The 23,935-nt window shown below is 44.3% G+C and overlaps 1 protein-coding gene across 2 annotated transcripts in view; it reads right to left on the bottom strand.

The window, feature by feature from the left end:
- Window positions 1–23,935, bottom strand: part of plce1 (phospholipase C, epsilon 1) — a 61,627-nt gene that overhangs the window by 23,282 nt on the left and 14,410 nt on the right. For both annotated transcript variants that reach the window (XM_076028149.1, XM_076028150.1), the window contains exons 4-7: window positions 15,393–15,562; window positions 15,151–15,293; window positions 4,754–4,908; window positions 4,494–4,661 (exon numbers count right to left, since the gene is read on the bottom strand). In XM_076028149.1, coding sequence (XP_075884264.1) covers window positions 4,494–4,661; window positions 4,754–4,908; window positions 15,151–15,293; window positions 15,393–15,562 — 636 coding nt within the window. The remainder of the gene's footprint in view (window positions 1–4,493; window positions 4,662–4,753; window positions 4,909–15,150; window positions 15,294–15,392; window positions 15,563–23,935) is intronic.

Genomic DNA, 23,935 nt, shown 5'->3' with positions numbered 1-23,935 from the left:
TCACCAACACACTCAGCAACACATGAAAGCGCACGCACTCAAACTCCCTAAACCCCTTGCAGGTGGTCGAGCTCCCCCACACCCCCACTGCAAGGATCCATTACTGGGTTATGTAAGGTTCTGACCGCGCACTGACTTTGCAGGGACTAAATCAAGCCATGTGCGTGCATTCACACACACACACACACACACACACACACACACGCAAAAATTCAAAAGAAACACGCAACACTGCTGGTACGGTCGGTGGTTTTCAGGTAAGGTCGTTTGAAGAGTGTTGTGATGAAACAGGATGCTTGCCGGAGTTCTCAGAACAATTTAATCAACAATCTACAAGTGGGAAAAAATGAAAACGAAAAAAAAAAAATGAAAAAGACAACAACCCCCTGCACCGTCAGTCTATTGGCTCTAATATTGTGACAAAGAGTAGAGAAGATGCTCCGTCTGTCACATGGAGCGCTCACTCCAGTGAAATTTAAAACTGCTCCAACTCACCTACCATGCGATACAGACAAATATATCATTTTAATGAACATTTTAAAAGCAAAGAAAACATGACTGCAACATTAAAAAGTGTAAATATGTGAAGCATATCTCAGCTCCAAACTGTATAATAGACCACTGAACACACCAGACTAGAGTTTACATCCAAACACGCACATAACTGTCATTTAAAAAAAAATAATAATAATAAAATATGACGCAAACTTTACATAAAAAAAATATTGTGAAATCGTTAAGTCAAGTAAATTTATTATTGTTATTCTTTGCTTCGTCTTCGTATCGTCTCCCTATCTAATAGGAAGAGATAAGACATTCCTGGTCGATAGAGGCGTGGGCATGAAAAGGGCTGAGGCCTCAGAGATGACTGTGAGAAAAACATCTGAGCTAGTTTTCCTTCTGAATATGTCATATTAAAATATAGAGAAAAAAAGACCATTCCAAGAGGTGCTGCTGTGTCTCAGCTCGTTCTGATTGGCTGCGTCCTGACGTGTCTGTAAGTGACATTCTCCAGGATCGTTCTGATTGGCCAGTGAGATCATGTACGTTTCAGAGGCCTGATGGGAAGTGGTACTACTGCACATGCTCTATGGGCCCATTGATGCGGTCAAGAAAGTCAAGAACTGCTTTTGTGTATGCGCTGGGTGAGCAAATTCATTGAAATGACTGGGCCGCCATCTTAGAGTCCAGTGTCTCACAATACTGACACACTGACCCATCCTGACATGCAGACACAGCAGCTTTCCGGAAGACAAGATCAATAAATCAACAAAAGACAACAGATATGACGCAGTTTAAGGCAACAAGAAAAAAAGAAAAAAGTCCCAGGGGTCAATGGCTGCATTCAGACTGCAGGCGAATCTGATTCAAATCAGATTCCTTCTCAAATCTGATTTTTAGGGCTGACTGTCCACACTGTTTTTAGCAAGTGTCCAAATGGGATCTGGCTCTGTTCAAACTGTGCGATGCGATTTGAAACTACCTTCCGGAGGTGGTTTCAATCCGTTTTGCAAAAATTGGATTTCACGTGACTTGTGACTGTTCAAACTACAAAAAAAAGCCATCCGGTTCCCCCCCCCCCCCCCCCCCCCCCCCCCCCACACACACACACACACACACACACAAGAAGGCATCTTGCCAGTCAGGAGTGAGGAAGGTGAAAAGACAAAGACAGCCACAAGATTTCCTCAAACTGCAACTGTTGTTACTGTGATCACCTCCCAAAAAAATATGCACGCACGCTGGACCGGAGGCGAGTCGATCCCACCCTTTGATGTTGGTGTGTGTGTGTGTCCGTCCGTCCGTCTGTCTGTCTGTCTCCATCCTCGCACGTATTATTAGTTGAAATACGAGGATGGCTCTCTCCTTGATACATGAATTACATAACCAAGGTTGAGCCGAGGACTATTACGCACTCGCCGGAGCACACACCGTACTCAGCCCGTCGAAGCTAAACAATATGGACACGCGCAGAAATGGGGTCCAAGCTCCTCCAAGTTTCTCTCTTTCTCTCTGCAGCTCCTTCCCCCTTATCTTTCACTCCCATACAAGGCCAGAAAATGAACACAATTTGATAATTTTTTTCAGGGAGAACGCTGAGAAAATCAAAGGTTGTATTTGCGTTTGGCAGAGATGTTGTCTGTCGTGTTTGCAGGTAAGAAATGGGACCCTGGACCGTCGAGGGTTCATCGTGTCCCGGCGAGAGATCCAGTCCGGAGAAAGACTGCGGCTGTGTGAGCGGGATCACTTTGACCTTTTTGATGGAAAGTGAGCTTAGCTGTGAAGAATCATTTTTTCCAATATGATTTATTCATCCTCACATTAGTTATTTACTGGTTTGAAACTTTTGATTTCACAGCAAAAGCATAAAATGACCCCATTATTATTAGTAGTATTGGAACATTGTTGCAATTTTTCCCAGTAACAAATTAAGATTTTTATTTATTTATTTATTTTAAATATTCAGAACGTTTCTGTTTTTGTATTTGTATTCTAACTCCACTCACTCTGTCACTTCCCCTTTCAAGCATTTTGCTGTTGGCTCATTTTGTGCTCACCAAGAAAACAGCATCATCATGACTGTTGATTTACGCCTTCAGCCTGATTTACACAAATGCAAATCTTGCCTTTTATTACTGCGGCTGTTTCGCAGCCTTCCGTCCACAACTGCCGACAGTGTTTTTCTACCCGAGCGAAGCCGGAGAGACCGACGGTATCTCGTCTCCTCCTCAGAGCGTCTCAAGTTGAAGCCGCTTCAGGGTTCCATCTGCGTCTTCACCGGCAGGATCACCGGTGTCATTTAACTCCGCCGTGCCCTTATATGGTCGCAATGCACATTTAGCCAACTTTCTCTTCGCGTGCTTCCCTCCCTCCTCTCGCTGACGCGATGTAAAGAGAAAATCACGCCACTTAAAGATGACATCATCGCTTCCAATCAATCACTTGCCGCCTCTTTCTCGGCTGCATTGCCTTTTTTTTTTTTTTTTTTATAAATGTTTACTCTTCACATCACTCACCAAAAAATGACATGGAGGGAGTAACTTTCTTCACCGATCACGAGTATGTTTGTGTGTGTGTACACGTGCGCTGACTTGTACTCTGAACGTGACGAGCCGAACCATCCAGTTTTGTTTTCACAAACTTCCACATTCACGTCAAATTGTAGGACGAGGGGTTCGCCAAAGGGCACAATCAGAGAGGCCTGTTTGACGTCTGTGATATTTTCCCACTATACATGCACTCGCGGGTGTCCTCTTTCACATGAATCAAATTCTCCATAAGGGCTCTCGTTAAAGGCCAGGCCATCAGGGAGTCGTATTTTAAATGGTTGAAGCGATCGGGATCGCCGCGTCTCACGTCGTCTTGTTAACAAACCTAACGGGACAGTCTGAGGCAAACACAAAAAAACATTTTTCTCCTCGTCACTGCAGGGATTATCCATCAAGGGCTGTTTAGGCGCGAGCTGCCAGTTTTTTTAAAAGGTGTTGGTTGCAACGGTGTCTGCTCTCTATCAGGCGGAACTAAAGCAAATCGCTCCCACGGTATTTGGAAGCCTCAGATGCAAAAAGTGTCTTTCCAGAAATGACAAAAACAATACCAAACCTTGAGCGCATGATCCATTTCCTATCTGAGATCCATTGCAAAAGTAAATAGATACCTATTCATCGTCAAGAGGCTTGTTGCATCATCGGCTTAACTTTTACTTTGTATTCACTTTAGCCGGGCGCACACTGCGGCCAACACTAAACCTCACTGGCCAGAGGCCTGAGTCCTGATCTGCAGCTTTGGAGTGAACAGTTACTCATCCAAACACTCCTACGTAAATACATGGTGAAAAGCCTGCACAATCTCAAATCATAGAAAATTTTGCACGATTGATATTTACAATTCCACACCGGTGGGAGTCTAGTGGTGTCTAGCCAATGAGACGCCGCAGACCCGGAAGCATCAAAGCTTTTAGAGTCATGACAGGTGAGCCACGGCAGCCTGAAAACACTAACCAATCAATCCATTTGCATTTATAAATCACTAAATCACATACACGGAAGTATCAAAGTGCTTTCCACAACCAAAGAGAAAAGCAAGTGATCATCTGAAATTTTCTCTTCTGGTCTTCTTCAATCACGTACAAAACCATTTCACAGAGTAGCCACCATCAGGTCATTAAGGTGAACTGCAGGTGTGTGCGGTCTCACGCTCTGGAAGATTGACCTAATTATACATCCATCCATTTTAAATACCCGCTTCTTCCTGAGCTCAGGGTCACGGGGGTCTGCTGGAGCCTCTCCCAGCTGTCATAGGGTGAAGGCAGGGTGACACCCTGGACAGTTAGAGTTTCCAGTTCCAGTTCACTTCACATGCGTGTTTTTGGAGTGTGGGAGGAAGCTGGAGAACCCGGAGAGAACCCACGCAGACACCGGGAGAACATACAACGCTGCATGTTAGCTAGGTATGCTCTGCGATACCTTCAGCCGAGTGTGGCGACCTCTCACCTCGTTGAATCGAGCCACCAGGTCCTCCACAGGGCTGCTTCGCTGGGTGCTCTGAGAGGGCATGGCCGGCACCGACAGCGAGGCCTTGAGGTTGGGGTGGCGCTTGCTCTGAGCGTCTGGGCTGCCCAGGTCTCGAGTGAGGAAACAGAGGTAGTCCAAGGGGAAGACCTGCACGAGGACACAAAAGCATGCCAGGCTCAGCCACCCACCGGATTTCACGTCAAATGCCGACTTTCAGCGCAGCGAGCGTGAGAACCAACCCGCTGGTAGAGCTGCTGCTCCTGCTCGGTGAGGATGCAGGCGATCTCCTCCGGGAACTGGACCAAGTGTCGCATGTCTACCAGCTCCTTACTGATGCCGCTGAGGCTGGGCGAGAGGGAGCTGCTGCTGGTCATACTGTTGGCCAGCTGACGTTCTGGACGGACGGAAGAAAGACAGACAAAAGAACGATTTATTGAGTTAGTATGGTTAAACCATGCTCTCTTTTCCTGGCGCTGCACCAATGACCTGGAGGTCTTGTAGTGAAAAATAGAGTTAAACAACAGCATGGCCGAGGCTGTTTCTACTCGCTGAAAAGGAAAAAAAAAAACAGACTGGGCTTCAGGATGGGACATCATATTTTTTTTGAATGTTTTTAACTTTTGCCGTACATTTTTTTTAAAGCTCAATAAAACCTGGGTCTGTTTTTCCATTATTAGAAAAGTCCAGAAGTGTCCTGTGTTCATAAATCGCTGCACAGGTCCACTCGCTGTCCTTTCACTCTCCATCTCACTCACTCACTCTCTCTCTCTCTCCCTCTCTCTCTTTCTCTCTTTCTCTCTCCGTCTGTCTATCTCTCTCTCTGTCTATCTCTCTCTTTCTCTTTCCCTCTCTCTCTCCCTCTGTCTGTCTCTCCCTCCCTCTCCCTCTCCCTCTCTCTGTCTTTCTCTCTCTCTCTCCCTCTCTAGGTAAACAGCATTGATCAGCCGCTGGTTCCTGTGTTTAGGCTTCACTCAGGCCCATTAGTCGGCCTCTTTACACACACTGCATACGAAAAAAAGGATTAATGGACACTTGCTTCACTTGCGGCGCACTTGCCAGGTACACATACCGAACACTGTCTGGAAGAATACATAAACTATTAGGTCGTTTTTCACGGCAATATCCTTGATATGTGTGACTGCTTCACATATTTGAGCATCGGTTTGACGGTAATGAGATAATCTTTTCTAATACACGCAGCATTTTAAATTCTTTCTTTCCTAATTTACACAAGAGCGGAGATCTCATGAGCAGCTTGAAAGCGATCGTAACCTTGGAGGAAAAAAGAAGATGTGCTGTGCATCAAACGGCAGGAAAAGAGGGGGCAGATTCAGAGACAACACTGTTAGTGTGACTTTCATGAGCACACATTAGGAAATAGTGCATGCATATATGCAGACATGCACTTAAAGACTGTCCCTGGCAACCGCTGCGATGCTCAAAAGGTTGCGATGGCAACAACGGTGACAGCTCTGCAGAAGAAAAAAAAATTGCTTATTCACACAGTTTGATTTGTGGATCCGGTCTCACGGCTCCTCTAATGAACTCTTCTGTCTGTGTGAGTGGCTTCAGGTCAACTGAGTGCAGGAAGAATGGATGAAAAGAAACAATTAGAAAGGTGAGGTTGGGGGCAGATGAGCGGGGAAGAGAGGCAGAGTCGAGGCAAACGTTGTGGAGAGAGAAAGATGATTGAAGAAAGAGAGGAAGAGTGGAGAGGCTGGAGGAGAGGACAGAGATGTGACAAAGAGGAAGGAAGGGATCAGCGCACTAAGTGGAAACTTGGAGGTTTACACAATGCGGCAGGTGTGAGCGATCTATCACAGTGGGACTTGACGCCATAATCCGCTAAATCCTTTAAATGTCCCACAGAAAGGCCGGCGATGCATCACCAAGGGAGGCGCACAGCCTGGACCTAGATCCCTTCATCAAAATGTTTTCACGGGATAAAATAGGTAAAACACGAACGGATATGACAGCCGGCGAGATGAGGGAGACGAGGGGACACAAGAGGCGTTCAGTATTAAGTGAAAAATTACATTACGGGGTGCAAATTTTGGTCAATACACCCTGAGTCTTCCCGAAAACACGAGTTCTGAACAGAGGAGACAGATGCAAATATGCACAGGGAGAAGAAAAAGAAATTAAGTTAGTCTCTCTTACTGAAAAATCAATTGCTAGAATTTTAAAGTAACAAGAGACAAGAAAAGAAAGAGAATCTTCATGTTGATCAATGCGATATTTCCTCATCGCCAACCTGCTTCTGCATGCTGCTCCTCAGAAATGGAAATGAGTGTCTTCTCTGACTTATTTTTTTATTTATTTATTTATTTATTTTTTGAATTTCATGACCATGCAAGCGCCTCAATAATTCATGTACTCGTCCTTCAAAATGGGGAATACATATGCAAACAAAGCCAATTCAAGGGGGGCAGGCAGGGGTGAAAACAGTCACAGTAATATATTCTGAAAGGAACTCAATTAAAAACAAATGAGCATTATTTACTAGGGGGGGAAAAAACGTGAAGGACCCTGAGGGTGCAGGGATAGAAAATGGATGAATCGATGGATGTTCATTATGTTGCAAAAAGGTGAACAGTCTTACTGAGCAAAAGAAGGCAATGATAACGTAGAAAAGTGAATGGAACGATCTGCTAATTTCCCAAACATACTGAATATAATCTTCAGAAGACAAATTAAAGCAACGATCTGTGCAGTTCAAACACTCGTCTTGGAAAACCAGATGATTGCATCGTCTGCAGCACTTCCCCTGTCAGACTGGGGCGACATAAACCATGAATAATTGACAGTGAGTGACCTGTGATTTTTATGCATGGACAAACTGCATGAATACTAAAACCCTCTGTGCGGCGTTCATGTGTGCCCATTTATTGCAGGGGAGAGTATTTTTTTTTTCTTTTGTTGTACAGAACAGCGGCTACAATTGATGAGCTGAACTTCCCTTTTAAATTTGTTCATGACAATTTTTCTCAGACAGGAAATGATACTTGTGGAGGCAGCAAGTAAAGGACGTGTGTGCGTGTTAATAAAAGCATCTTTTAATGTTACTGTGAGAGTAGCTTTTGCCGTCTCTTCATGACTGGCGTTGCATAATGATAATTATGAATGACGATTAATGATGATCTTCAATGCAACGGAAGCTTTTGAGTCTTAAGACAATGTTTATATTGTACAAACAATTTTCTTTCCCCTCACATGAGCTCCGCCTCTTTTATAATTCAGCCATTAACGACCCCTCTTCAATCTATAATTGTAATGTGTCTCTTCTACAGGTCTCAACACAAAGCGAATATCAAACACTGAAATTAAACAAGTGTTTCTCATCCAATCAACACATCTACACGACCAGTCAAAAGTTCAGACACATACTTCTGATTTAATGGAATGAACACATATGGAATATGTATTAAACAAAAAGCGTGAAATAACTCAAACAAGTTTTATATTTTAGATGATCTAGAATAGCCACCTTTCATATAAAATACATACAACATGACATATTTAGGTATTTAACATTTTTTTTATTTTGCCACATTAATCCACATATCTTGGTCATATATTTGATGTCTTCAGTGTGAATCTACAGTGTAGAAAGTAGTAAAGATAACGCAGAAACAGTCGTGTCAAAACCTTTGACACAACTTTTGAATTGTTGGGTCTTCCTGGTTGTACTCTATGTACAAAATGAAATGAATCCCTGTGGTGAACCTGGTCATCCCTGTCTGACAGACGAGTGCGCACACGCGCTGCGTGCACTTGCAGACTGTTGTCATAAACATGCTCGGAGCTGACAACTTCCCCAGCAGAGTATGTAGGGCACTCAAACAGGTGCAACACAAGCAGCCAGAGTCAAGGACTCGAAGCCCAATTAGTTTTTCAACGGTTCAACCAAAAAAATACAAAACCCAAAAAAGACAATTAGCAAAAAGAAATGAATGTTAATGATGTGAAAAGTGGTCGAGTAAATGCTAATTCATACGGTTGAACATCATCATATCAAACAAACATTGTGCCTTCTGGTGTCCCCTCATTATTGAGTTTATTTATTTAGCAGGAACCTGCTAAATAATAAACCACCCAACAATTTATTCGCTGGCTGCACCAATGCAGAAGGCAATCAAATATGGAAGACAGTCCAGTGCTAAATTTTACATACGTACAAGGTCACGTATGTGTCTGTGCCAGTAAAAAACTCAGCAAACAGCAGTAAACAAAGACACGCATGATGGTAAAACATAAGAGGAAAAAAAATAGACAGTCGAGACCTACAGTAACAAGCAGAGCAGCAACAGAGGCGATAAATACTTGTCTGACTGCTGATGACAACCAGTTACGTCACAGAGTTTCCCTTTAAAATCAAGTATTCACAAGTTCAAACAAAAAAAATAAATCTTGGATTAAAGGGTTTGCAGGTTATTTGAAGTCAATGAGGGCAATTCTTTTTGGCCTCAGGTAATGTTGATTTAAGAATATCATGTCTTTGCTACGCAAAAGAATATCCTTTGAACATGCAACGCCAAATTCCAACTTTGCACTTTTATCTTTGCTCCGGCGGCACAAGGTCAAACTCTCGCAACTGGTGTTTTAATTCCACCCGCACACATAACACACACAAAAAGAAACTACTAAAACTATCAAACGGGTGTGAATCATGTCTGGGTGCAAGTTGACAACGACGTGACACAAATGTGATGGAACACACGTGTGACTTTGGCGAAGGCGAAGGTGTGCGAATGCAGGCGCGGCATCGGAACATGTGCACCGCGTGTCTGCGTGTCTCTGCTCAGTTCTCAGGCTGGATGAGAACGTGGCGAGAGGGTTGCACAAATACTTCCTGTGTAGGATGGCTTGCATGAGGCGGCCAGTGGGCTCCTGCTGCACCATCCAAGCAAGTCAGAACCGTCAAGTGCAAGTGATTCTGTGATGATGACTTGAAACGGTGAGGTGTGTGTGTGTGTGTGGGGGGGGGGGGGGTTAAGGTATCGCAAGACGGCAAGGAAAGCAGGATGTTTTCATGCAATGAAAAAAAAAGTTTTCACAAAAAACAGCCAACAACTAAACAACAAAAAAAGCTGTTGACTTGCATCAATCAGACGTCTCAACAGCGTTCTTCACAAATCAAGATTCTTTGACAAAAAATCTGCAAAAACATGACGTAACAGAACTTGTGGAAAGATTTAAAAGTTATAAAATCACTCGCATACTTTTTTTCCCTACTAAATAACTTGAAAATCAGCCCAGTCCTCCGAGTCAGTGAACAGCTCCTTCACATCTCCAAGACCAACACCAGCACGATAAGACGATAAGAAGAGGACACGGCGCCGGCGTCGCACACTCACATTTCTGCTACTCACTGATCAGCTTGAGGTCCACGGAGTGGGAGTGCTTCATGCTCGCTGCCTTCAGCTGATCACACTGACGGCTCGGCGGCCAGCTCCGTCCCCTCCGTCCACATTTGAGCCGACCGGAGCACCGTCTCCCCAGCAGCTGTTCCCTCTCGCTCTCTCTCTCCCTCTCTCTTTCTCTCTCCCTCTATCTGCTCTGTGTCTCTATCCCCAAACCCACTTCTTCACTTGGACTCGCTCCAGCTCGCGCCGTCTGAGCTCACTTTCCCCCTCGGCCACCTGGCTTCTCTCCGGCTCCTGGTCGGCAAACAACCCCTGCTGTCTCCTCTCTCTCTCTCTCTCTCTCTCTCTCTCTCTCTCTCTCTCTCTCTCTCTCTCTCTCTCTCTCTCTCTCTCTCTCTCTCTCTCTCTCTCTCTCTCTCTCTCTCTCTCTCTCTCTCTCTCTCTCTCTCTCTCTCTCTCTCTCTCTCTCTCCCCTCCCTCTCCCCCTGCCGCCCCCTCCCCATATAGTTCACAGCCACACGCTAGAGTTAGAGCGGCCAGATTGGCCCACGACAACATCACGCACAGCTGTAATTCACACGCCACAAATTGGGCTCAAGTTTTCTATGTAAAATTAATATTTCTTTGCGTCTACAGAAACTGACGGAAGCGCATTGTTGCCACCCTAGAAAAAAAAAAACTGGGCTCAGTATCACGTTATAACGTGATACTATCACATCTTCACATGATCATTTTCACGTTATCAGGTGAAATTATCACGTTATTTGTGATAATCATCACGTAAAAACGTGAAACTATCACGTTTTAACGTGATACTGAGCCCATTTTATTTTCCCAGGGTGGCAGCAATGCCACCATTCCGATCGTCGGAATTACAATATGTTTACATACGTAATTGCTGTTGCGCTACTTTTCAATAAAATTCTATATAGAAATAACAAAGAATTTGATAAAGATTAAAAAAAATGTATGCTTCAATTCATATCTGAGTGATTAGAATTTTAAAATAAAAAATATTATGACTGATCAATGGGATTTAATCACACAGTGTAATGATGGTATAATAATGCTGATAGTGATTAAAAGAAGTTTGATTCTGAGTCGTTTGATTCTGAGTCAGTTAAACACAGAAGCAGAAGCAGCATCTGCAAAACACTAACAAACAAAAACTGGTAACATTTTACTTTAATGGGTGTGCCTAAGACTGTTGTGACACTTTATGAATAGCCTATGATGGTTCGTGTCATTGGGTCATTTGTCTCACTTTTAATGCCAAGTTGACATTGAGATCATTCACGGAATGACACTTAATGACAACCATCATAGGCAAAATTCAGTTGTGCATCTGTTCTGTGCACTGCAAAGGCAGCAACAGCTCCTCCAGGCTAACCCCGAGGGCTTCTGTTATTCGCCACAGCGCTCGTAACACTGTTCAACCACTATCTAGATCAAAATACCATCTCTGATTTCACAAGAGCCATGCGGTACGTTTGCACAGTATGTATACTGAGAAGTTTGGGTCATTGGCAAGTGAAGTTGAAAAACGCTTCGGTTCACTTTTGAGGCGGCTATTTTTAGAAATTAGGGTCACGCACACAATAAGGGGCCTTTGGAGAGTCTTTGAGAGTGACTCCCCACCAGCCACATCTGCCGTCAATGGGCCCTGAATGCTGGCAGTAAAAAGGCATAATGCACAATGTTGAGTAAAAGAAAGAGGAGAAAAAGAAAGAAGGTCTCCAGGGCTCGGCAGGGATGGCAGCCCGTAGCTAACCAACCTACTTCCTTTTTGGCAGGATGATAAGTTGTGAAAACAAGGTCATGAAAAGCACTTAAAGCCACTTGCATTGTTATGACGGAATCCCGGAGGTGTTCCAAGCTCCGTCGCAGTTTTTTTTTGCTGTTTTTAAATGTTTCATAAGCCGAATCGCCTCGTGTGTTTCCGCCTCATCTCCCATCTCCTCACTGTATCGAGAATTAATTCTCCATTAACTACCCACTGCCATTATCACTACTATTACCCCTGTTAGCACAGCCACTACCATAGCGACTTCCCTGAAAGAACACTTTGCCAATCTTGCAGTGCACAGAAATACTTGGCCAAAGAAACAAACAACAAAAAAAAAGTTCCTACCCTTAATACTGCGGTGAGTGCAGCCCGTTTGGACTGGCGGTGTGCATTTCACTGTATTTACATAATTGAGGACATGAGTGACATTGATAAGATGCCCCTGTGCAATCAAAATACATTAAAACGTATTATGTTTCAGGAAAGAGTTCCAAGTGTTGCGTCACACAGCGTTTACCGTAATTACAGAAGCTATTAGAGGTGATGTTCTAATAGCTTCAGGAAGAAGAGTTACATCCATGAAAAACCACTTCCTCCCCTCACAACTGACAAACATCGTAGCGACAGAGTGAGTATTAATGCCTGCGTTCTATGAAAACGTACACAGACGCCACCTTGACCCTACTGTGTTCTAACCAAACACCAGCATTTGTGTTTTACAGGAGTAAGTTTAGCCTCATAACAAAAGCGTGTCACACTGACCCAGACATGTGCAACATGTTCCTCCTGACCTGCGAACCAGAGCTGCGGTTCTGCAGGGAGACATAAGCCATATGAATACATCAAAGGAGGAGGAAGATTTTTTCAGACCGTTACTGGAGGAGGCGGCACGCGCAGAACGTGAGAAGAACATTTCACCTGTCAGCACCCAACCAAAGTCTAAGAATACATCAGTGATGGTCTGGGGATTATCCACGCTAATTCTCAGAAGAATGTGCCTCCAGCTCTCAGAAAGAAAAAAGAGAGTATAAACTTTAAAAAAAATAATAAAAAAGCTTACCTGGAATGAATAAAGATGGATACACACACATAAGTCTTGACACTTTAAGAGATATGCAACCCTTAAGAGTAATATACCGTAAATGTTATATTTGAGATAGATGTTTCCGATTTTAGTTTTGCACTATGGAGTAACAAATTTGGATAAATGTAATAAAAACTGATAAATGGCTCTTTACAATTTAAATTTTTGCCTCATTTTCATTCGGAAACTGTATAAAAATTAAAACAATACTTTTAATCATAACTTTTTACACTGCTGTTGAATTTTAACATTACTTAAAAAATGAAAGTCAAGAAATAATAATTATGATAATAAAAAAAAGCGACAACAATTGACCACATTGCTTTTTGAAAAAATGTGAATGAAGATTGGAGAGACTTTTTTTGAAAGAAGGAATGGATGACTTCAGCCACTTCAGCTGAAAGTACACGCAGGACCACTAAGTAAATTTGTGGGTTCTAGATAGGAAGAGAAAACCAAGCACAGGGCTTACAATAACCTCTTCGACCTGCTGGGAAGTTTTGGGAGTTTTAAAGAATTTAAAACTGAACTGAATTACAGAGGAATGGCTTTACTGATAGTAATTCAGGGGAAACGAGGACTGATTTTGTGGAAAACACTAAGGACTTAAACAGCACCATAAAAGGTAAAAAAGACAACAAGTACACTAAAACAATTGGAAACACGCTTCGCCCAGAGTTGGGAATAATGAAACATCTCGTGTGTCATCAGAGATGTAGTTTACAGCGCGGAAGAAGTTATTTACACTCAGAAAAGTCAAGTCAATATGAGAATTAAGAGCATTTTCTTTTGATTTTGGCCCTGAAATAAAACTCAAGGAGCGAAAAAAAATACATACATTTAAAAAAAAGTAAAAGTAGGTGGAACCGTGCGTTTGATCCAGTAAAAGTCAAACCAGTTCATCGGCGGTGGAGTTCACGCGTGTGGAGGGAAGGTGGGACAGGTCTTAAAAGGTAATGCGCGACGTCTGGGTAGCATCAGCTGCTCCATTAGAGAGACTGACAAAAGTTGAAGAGAGAGGGTGTGTGTGTGTGTGTGTGTGTGCGTGCGTGCGTGTGTTCAGGTGTGTGTGTGTGCACGCGCGTATGTGTGTGTGTGACACTGTGAAATCCTCGTCCTGCCAAGACTTCCAAACGCGCGCGTGTGTGTGTGTGTGCAGATCTGGCTCTCTCTCTTCTGTTTCCTGCAACGCTCGTTAAAACGGGCCGCTGCGTCACGTTGGAGATATGCACCGTGAGTTTGCGTGTGTTTACGTGTGTGTAAATGTCCAATGTCTGCAAGCAAAGAAAAAAAGAAAAAAGACAAGTGAAAAAAAAATGTTATATATGTGCGCCAGCGAGTCTCCTTGATCTTGCCAGAGACAGCGTGTCCCCTGGAGCCGCGCCAGTGGAAATTAACGTCAGGATCAGCTTACATCCGAGTCATACGTAGCATCGCGGCAGCGGAGAAAGTGGACGGACGGTTACCAGCCGAGAAACTGACCGAGCGCCTGAGTGGTTGTGCGATGAAGTCATGTGGGGTGGTGGAGGCCGAATTGCAACGTGCGTGTTTGTGCGCGGTTGTTTTTTTTTTGTTGTTGTTGTTTTTTTAAAGATAATACATCGAGAAAGAAAATAGGAACGACTGACAGAGCATGCCCTTTCACAAAACCATGAAATGTCACCAGATTTCGGTCTCTCTCACTGACTTATTGTATCTCATTCGAAAGCACTGGAGTGATGGAAATTGTAATATTACAGCAGATAAATCATCTAGTTATCATATAAAAGATTTTTTTAAGTTATATACAATAATGGGTTTCCATGACAATTTTGCAGCATACCTCTATATCCATACGTCTAAAAAAACACGAGCGTCAAAACCTTTTAGCCATATTTTAGAGGTTTTTTAAAGTTTAGATGTTTCCATTACCAGTTGTTATTGCGATATTTAGGTTCTGCGCAACTCCAGGGGTAATGGAAACGCAGCTAGTGTTGCTTGTTCCGCCATCTACCGACAAAACTTGACACAGCTTAAACGCTAAACACACACGTTCTTTCTTTGCTTTTCATTGGAAATTTCATTTCAAGACTTTGATTTTCTATTCATGGAAAAAAAACAAACGTCTGATCTGCGATGGGCAATCGAGGGGATACGCTGGATATGAAGAGTGGGGAGAAAAAAGACTGCAAAGGATATAAAGAGAAAAGTAAATGAGACAGGGCAGGGGCAGACGTGCTCCTTCAAAAACCGAAACCCGCTGGGGATGAAGACGCCACGTGGGGAAAAGAGCAAGAGCGGGAGATAAAGGACAGAAAAGAAACCATAGCAGACCTAAGTAAGGAAAGACATAGTGAACTTAATCCACCAACTCAACTAAATCTTAGTTTCTTTCTTCCTCTTGATGCATAAAGCACCTACCTTTGAGTACAGCCTGGCTGCTCAGCCCCTGGGGAAGAGGGCACAGCAGAGCGGTGCGGGCGCCGATAGCTGTCGTGGCCTCCAGCAGGGCTCCGGTCAGCAGGGAGCACAGCGGCGTCCTCTGGAGACAAGCGCGGTAAAACCTGCGAGGGAACGGGAATCGGCACGCACTGCCATCAACTCCTAACTTGGATGGCGCTGGTATGGGTTTGCGAAAGGCGGTTGTGGCTGGAGATGTTTACCTGGGCGGGTGAGACGTGCTACACCAGCAGTGATACCAGTTTGTTCCGGCGGGGTCGTCACCAGCAGCGAGTGCAGACCTCCGACACGCACATCCGCGGCTCCGCAGCAGGAGCTTTTCAGCCGGATGCGTCAGGTTGAGCTCCTTTCTGTCCTGGACATAGCGGGTCACCTGGCGACACAAGACGTTGGCCAATTATCCCACAGTTCATTTATATAATGGGACCAGATAGAGAAAGGAACCTTTTATTTTGGTTATTTCTGACGATGTTAGGATGATTCAGGAAAAACAAACAAAAAAAGCAGCCAGAGGTAAAAATGGAAACGATTTTTCAGAGTCCCAGTAGAATTTCCTTTACCCGGAGCTGTTGTACCTTTCTATTGCATTTGATTCACAGGTCATTGCCAGTGACACGTGTTCCTGCCTTTATCGGGAGCAATTTCCTCTTAACGGAACGCAGTTCAAGGTGTGAAAAGAGAGAATTGAATAGAGAAAAATGCCCCCAGGGGGCATAATAGACAGGAAGCAGAGGCAGGGAGAGATCCGCTCAGACACACATGCAAAAAGAAAGTGTCATTGGGACCAAGGGACGCAGGTCCTTAGTGAAGAAAAATCACAAGGTCCTGTCGAAGAAGGTAGGAAGCGAAAGAGCAAAAGATGAAACATCATTGGGGACGAATGATTGTCCGTCCTCAATGATGTCCTGTGATCATCTTGTCTGACACGACAAAATGCGGTCACCCAGGAAAATGGGCTTGTTTCCAGCTGGTGCAATTCATTTCCGTTGGTAGGAAGAGCATTCACTGTGAAGAAAAAGAGCAGGAGCGACAGGCAGGTACGGAGAGGCTACAGCAAACACACAATGTTCCATTGGCAAGCCGGAAAACAGAAGGTTGATATCTGTCGGCATTGTTCATCCACATCCACCCATAACGGTGGCCAAGAGAACATGAGATAGCTAGAAAGATAAAGACAGCCATTCTTTTCCCAACCCAGATTCTGACTTTAGGGGGCCCTCCTGGTGATGTTAAATGTCTTGAACTCTGAGTTTGGAGGTATAAAAGAACACACTATTTATGTAGATGATTTGATCTTTTACCAGAAGTTTCCATCATTTCCTCAATTTTTTCAAGGGTTCCAAGGGATTGTTGCCTTTCCAAACATTTGTACATGCCAAATATACTCCATAGCTCAAACTAATTTTTACATTTTGGAGGGAACCAAAGCAGCAGCCTCCCTGGGGCAGATCTTGGAAAAGCCATTAGGGCAGCATTTTGTGGCACTGTAAGTGGGCACTCCAGCAGCACTTGAAAAAAAAAGCAAACAAAATCAATAGGAGTGACAAAGTGGGGATAAGTGTAATGTGAGTGAAATGAGAAAATATAGTCCAGGTGGGAACATCAGCAAATTGTGACAGTGCTGGGGTGGAAAATAGGCAGGTAAAGGACGGCAAGGACTGCGATGTAAGAACTCCAAGATCTGTCCTGTTTGTATAAAAAAGGGCCGGTCGGCATACAGTGCAAACACACACACACACGTGCACGCATGCAGAAGCGTGCACATAGATTGCCAGCCTGTTGCCTCACTGGGATGGGTTTCCTGGATGGGGTGTAGGCCAGGCCGTTGTCAGATCAGGGTCACCCCCAGGGAAAACGACATGTACCAGACTGCACGTTTAGCCAGTGAGAAAGCCAACAAGTGGGCAGCTAGAAGAGCTGAGCAGCCCAACACATAGACAAGTGCATGCAGCAGCATACTAGCAACCGATGTGAAGGTTTTGGGTGGAGAACGCACAAAAAAAAACACACATTGAGATGGCAGGCTCTTAATTGTTTCAAAAATTTTAATTCTAGCTTCTATTTACTGATTCTGTGCATGATTACAGAAAATAAATTATGTTAATGTAATTTTTCTTTATTTTTATTTTCATTATACGTGTGCAATTTATCGAGATATTTCAATATAATTTGCGTTGGTCAATTTCAACAATAAACACTAGGCTTGTTTTCATAAAAGAGAAAACTGTTGCAGAAAAAGTTTTGTGTAACTCGGGGCACCAAAAAGATCCCTAAAGAACATTGCAGTGCTGCGTTATATTGGCTCAGAGCAGCTGCCGTCTTTATGCATGAGGGCACACAAACAAAGCCGTCTTAAAACTAATAAAATACAGAACAGACAGGGTATTTATTCCACATGCCGACGAAAAAAAAGGAATAAAAAAGGGGTGAGCCTCACATTTTCAGAAAAGTAACGATCGTTCCATTCTGAATGTTTCTGTGGGTGAATCACGTCTCCTGGTCGTGTTTTTCGTTAAAGGCAGCATCGCAAACATGACACGAAAGAAGTGCATTCTTGCATTCTGGGTCAGTTGCGTAAGAACAGGTCAGCCAACGTCTATCGCGTTCATTCTAGCAAGTTACAGTCTCGACGCTGCCGGTTAGTGGCTGCATTACAAGTCAGCTTCCACTAACGCAGCTCAATGTATCAGGTTACACTGTGAGTGTGAGAGTCTGTACAGGAAACGCTGCAAGCCCGAGCTCAGCGAAGGTGAATGATGAGCCCTCCAGACAGCAGCGCTGATTGGGTTGTAACTTCCAGTGAGACAGATTGAAGTTGACATGTGCGCACTGTGTGAGACGACAGTGCGCCAGACAGTAATAAAAGCAGAAAGTGTTCATATGAAACCACACTTTCTGATGAATCACTTCATCTCACATCGTCCCTGTAATAGCTGTAACGTCAGAGGGGGGGGGTTCACAAAAGACTGAGCAGATCCAATCTGGCCACCTGTTCACCATGTATGAATAAAAGCCTATTAATAGCAAATGAAAACACAGCAGCAGCACAACTTTTTATGCCAAAAGTGTTCACGTTAAAAAGGTCCTTTCAAATGTTCAGGAGAAAACTGCCACCATTCAATTTGTCTGCCGTCATTGTTTTCTATGCAAACCCAAAGTCAAAGCTAAGTCCCACTGATTTTTCCGGCCCGAAGGATGTGAAGTTTGTCCTCAGCATCTGACCACGCTGCCCTCAGGAATCATTGGGTGATCTAACCCAAGTCCAACCATAGATACTGAGTGCCAAGCAGGGGGGCTGTGGGTACCATCGTTACAGTCTATAGGTCCTTACACACCGGGAAATAAGTGAAGCGACGTGAATAAACAACGGAAAAATGCCTAGTGCGAGGCGAATATGCGTATAAAATTCACTAGGAGAATAAAGTTTGGCGCTCTTTCTTTCACACCAAAGGAGAAACAGTGGAGTCGACTACATCCACAAATGATGATGTCCTGGTGATGGTTGAATTAAAAAAGAAAAAGAATAGAAGTCTTTGGGTGCACCCAATATTGTTCTTGAGAGAGGAAATGGGTGAGTACTTCGGAATTTCGCCAGTACTTCGGAATTCCCATCGGACAATTTGAAGGAACTGCTCCGTCAACTGGCTCCACATTTGCAGAGGGAGAGAACAAATTAAAGAGAGTCGATTGATCCGGAACAGCGACTAGTTACATATCTGAGGTAAGGTCAGCATGTCATCGACATGCCAGCATCATTTTGATTGGCCAGAGGTCTGGCCGTTTGCCTTTTTGCCTCCGCAAAATTCGACTCAAGAGCGAAAAAATAACAGCCGCTTTTTCGCTCCGTGGAAATTTGTTGCCGGTGTGTAAGGCCCTTTAGCCTGGGGATCAGACCTCCCAGTCTACCACTGTGCCACTGAGCAACTCTGGCACCTGGTGTACCTGGCTGTGCTGTGGACGCTGTGCTGCTACTTCATGCCAAAGGTTATTTCCAGCGCAGCCGGCCACAGCAAAGCTTTGTTTTCCGGAGGGAACACCTGTTTCTTACGTCAGCAAACAGAAGTATGACACTTGTCATGTGTCCGGCCACTGTTGGTTTTTGGACTTTTTCCTCTAAAAATGCGGCAGAGCATTACAATTTCCCATCCCAGTTTGGCTTCGCAAACATAGAAAACAGAATTCTTGAAAACAGCAAAGCAAAATGATGAAAAGAAACAGCCAAACACCAGGGACCGGACCCGACACTGTTCACTGTCACTTCCTGTTCAGCCGACTTAGCCGCAGGGCGGTTTTCCACTCTCGGTTCTTAACGCTCAGCGTCGGACAACGCAGACGTACTTTCACCAACCAGCCATGACTTCACGCTGCTGGCCAGCAATCCGAATAACCCGCAGTCATGAATGAGTTTACCATTAAGTCCCTTTAGTGGCCCGTTGGGTAATTTCTCTGCCTGGCAACAGCCATTCTGGGAAGGGATTAGCAGGGGCACCGCATAGATCAGCTGAACTTTGAGCTGGAATGTACACACACACACACACACACACACAGCAAAAGTTTTGACATGCACAAGGAGCCCAGACATGCGAGTGCTGTGTGACTCATGCGAGTGCCGTTATGTATTTCATACTTGAGGTATGCGACGCAGGAGGCTGCTGCAGAGGCCCCAGACCCTCTTCCTGAAACCCACCAGCCCACATCTCCACCTCCACACTTTGATGTCTTTGGCTCGCCACACACACGCGCGCGCACACACACATACTTCAACAGTGACACCCACTTCCCAGACCAGCACTCTCTGTCTCAGGCTCTCTCTCTCTCTCACACACACTCTCACACACACACACACACACACACACACACACACACACACACACACACACACACACACACACACACACACACACACACACACACACCTCTTCAATCACTCTGAATATTCTCTGGTACTGCGAAGATGAGACCATATGATAAGAGGTGGTCAGGCAGTCGACTGAGAGGACGCAACAGTCGTGCGTTTAAGTAGTGACTGTCACTGCCACATACACACAAGTTCTGGGCCTGTCTGATAAAGATGATATCATCCAAATTACTGTGAGCAGGCAATTGCATAGGAGTACACAAACCAGTAATAGTTTCCCAACATGATCTCCCACAAGAAATCAAACCGAAACGCGTCATTTCCACTGACTTCTATTTTTAGACGCATCATGGAGGGTCCGGGGTAGGCTGAGGTCACTGCGGGGTCAGTGTTTGAAGAACGCTGTTATTCTGGTCTGTGGAACTGAAGTCGAGGTCACGGGGGGAAACGTCAGTCTTGAGCCCTCCCTCGGTTATGCTGGCGAAGGCTGACTTTTGCCATAGATCAGGGCGCCGGTTAATTTAATGCTTTAGACGTGTTGAAATACTTGTTGATTTTTTTTCTTTGCAAAATGAACCACAATCTGCATTGGATTCAGAAGCGGAACGGTCGGAAACGTGGCACATTGAAGAAAGGAACTGCGAGAAAAGGGTTCAATATAACATAAATGATAGAAGAAAGTGCAGTAAAAAAAACAAGGCTAAAAAAATGCATGACGCAGTATCATACAAGAGTGACTGGAGTAGTACCTACAGCACCTACAGTACCTCCAGTACAGCAGTTGTACAAACTAATAAAAATTGACTCATATTAAAATGTCCTCCTACTATTCCAGCAGCCACTTGCAGCAGCCTGAACTGTTGATGCAAAGCAGAATGGACCCATGTTTTCTCACTCCTTTGACTTTGGGCATCAACATTGTTTTTTCACTACACACAGTTGCTACACACAGTGAGGGAGTTTTCTGTGTTGAAGCCTACAGTTAATTGCGTGAAGTCTCTAGCAGATCAAAGTCACTTTAAATTACTTCTGTAGTGAATTCTAACACTCTGTTTGAACTTGAGCAGGTCGTCACAAGCGTGTCTACAAGCCTGAGCAAATTAAGTGGCTGTCCTGTGATTGGCTAATCAAATATTTAGATCTTATCGCTCAACCGCTGTACCAAATAAAATGATCAGAAAGTTTACATCATGTCAGCGTTTAGGTCTTAGTTTAGGCGTCTGGACAAAACACTTGGTTGAAAGTGTAATCGAAAGATCGTTTTACCATCCAGTAGAATTAAACACATTCACACAACAAAGAATTGCAATGTGAGTATTTTTTTTTCGTGCTACAAGCCCTGAGCTAAGACGTTATTCCTCAGTATTTTTAGCGAACCAAGGATGATTCTGGCACAGCAGACAGAACTCAGCAAACTGAAGCACTTCACTTTAGATTCCAGGTCTGAATCTCAAGATGGTGCAAATCACTGCAATGGCCCTGACCCCTGAGAGCGCAGCGCTCCCAAAAATGTGTCATGCTACTTGGGTTGTGTGAGTTTGCTTTAACGACGTGAAAATGGAGCCAGAAAAGCTGCTCTTTGGGGGGGGTATGAAGGGTGGGAGGCGGGGGGAGTGGTGGGGAAGGGTTGCGCACCGTGCCCACCCAACGCGACGAGCACGTTAGAATGGACTTTGCGCGTCTGTTTGGAAAACCGTGCGAGACGTCAGGTATGTTCAGCAGCTCTGGTATCTCAGGAGTCAGACCACACTCGGCAACGCCCCCTTCTGGACCCCAAACAAATCAGGACGTAAAGCAAACCCGTCCAAACATGCCAAGCAGACCACGTGAAAGGGTCCAAACAGTTCCGTCTGATCTGCAACCAGCTGCCCGTTTCTTCTGCATACATGTATGTATACGTGCACAATCCTAATCCTGGTCAGCATCAGGCTTTGCGCAGGGCATCTGACATCATGCCATACTTGTTTTTTCTTCCGACTCCAGAGGGTGAAGTTTGCTTTCCTGCAGCAGCGAGCCTGGACTGACTCACCGCTGACTGAGAAGAATCTGCGGTGTGCAGTCAGATGTCGGTTCCATGTAAACACGCCCTATCATGTGTGCACTCAAAAAGCATGTGCTTATATAATAATTTATTGTACAGCCGCTTTTTTTTTTTTTTTTTTTTTTTTTTTAAACCTTTGAACGAGCAGCGACATAAAATTGACCGTCTGAGGATGTAGGTGGTCCACATTTACGCTACGTTCAGGGCGTCTGTATTGCCTGGAAAAGAAGCGTCTGAAGTATGAGCTCGTAAAATTAAGTACATGGCCTGAACGGTTGTATTGTACTGCACACAGCTGGACGCACGTTAAACAGCCCAAAACAAAAACAGAGACGAAAGTCAGAGTTTTCTAGAAGAACGTTTCCCATCTTGCTGCAAATTTTATGCAGCTTCAGCAGTTTCAAGGCCTCGCGTTTATGCTGGACTCTCCTGCGAGCCACATTGGAGGCACTAACCCAAACACACCGAGATAACATGTTCTTGTACCGAGTCAAGGCAAAGACAATAAGTGAAGTTCTGAAAGCAAAACGTGCTCCAGAGACGAAAATGACCAAACGGAGTCAGGAGAGAAAAGACGGGTTGTCTGTGTGACTCCACTGTGGAGAAACAGGCTGCAAGGGCAGTGAGAATCCCCAGCGGGGTTTGTCAGTCTGCAGCTTGAGTCTGATCCTCTCTTTGTCTGACTCACATCTTAGTTCCAGCGAGCTATGACTTTAAACTTGTGTCAATTTTCGGCTCTTGAAAATGTCCCATGGATGTTTTAAGTGTGCGTGGGTGTGTGGAATGTTTTCCAGGAATGATGAAAATAATAATAATAATAACAACATGTATTCGTGAAAACAGCACATCCAGAAGTGGAATCAGCAGGTTTTCCAATCAAAATGTGTTTCAAATCAAAGCTTAACTAATGTGTATAAAGTGACTCATTTAAGTATTTTATGACCAAAGCTGTTATATAACTTTGTATAAAACCAATTAAAGCATGTTGACATTATTCATAACAGCGCACACTGTGAGGTGGTTGGTCCAGAATTCTAACTGTCATCTAGTTTCATATGTAAATCAAAATACATGCACGCATTACCCCATTTAATGAAGAGCATTGTAAAAGAATAAGGGCAAGAAGAAAAATGAATGATGAAATTGAATTTGTGCAGATGAATTAACAGCTGTAACAAGAGGAAGGGGGGGGGGTGGCAGGGAGCGAAAGGGATGAAATAAGATCAACAAGGAAAGTTGGCCGGAGCAGGAAGAGACGGAGGAGAAGGATGAGCAACGGAGCAAAAGATGGAGTAGCGGAGGATATAACAGGGTTTTAAATAAAAATGAGAGACGTCAACAGGGCAGAAGAGAGAAGAAACAGAGGAAAACAGAGGAGACCAAGACGGAAGCCAGCGGCGACTTAAATCATAATCGCTTAATGAATTTCACAAGGAGTTGTTTGAGCCCAGGTCCTTGGGGGAAGGGCCCGCCTCCCAAGCACTGCCTCACACCTTTAACACGCTTAAGGCATTACTGTGAGTGCAAACCGAGGAACAACAGGGAAGAGAGAGCAGCAAAGAACAAACCCTGCGCTGCCCTTTTTAAAGCGGCGACGAGAATGCATGACGGAGAGTCGTGAAGCCGTGAATCCTTCACTGGCTGTCATCTGTCTTTAATACCAGCGAGGAGTGAAGAACACAGCTTTAAATGAGCAACAAAGTGCAGCGGGAGCACAAATCAACAGGAAAGGATGAAATGAATTTCATTTGTGTACAGCAAATGTAATTCAAGGAAAAGACAAACTGAGCATCATCACAGCCCCTAACTGATTCCAGGTCTCCTTGTAAGCCAAAAACAACACCTTT

The sequence above is a fragment of the Nelusetta ayraudi genome, unplaced genomic scaffold (assembly GCF_046127955.1).
Source record: "Nelusetta ayraudi isolate G7.1 ecotype Tasmania unplaced genomic scaffold, CSIRO-AGI_Nayr_v1 ptg000022l, whole genome shotgun sequence".
NCBI lineage: Eukaryota > Metazoa > Chordata > Actinopteri > Tetraodontiformes > Monacanthidae > Nelusetta > Nelusetta ayraudi.
Note: the sequence above shows the minus strand (reverse complement) of the source record. Positions and strands in the feature narration are given on the sequence as shown.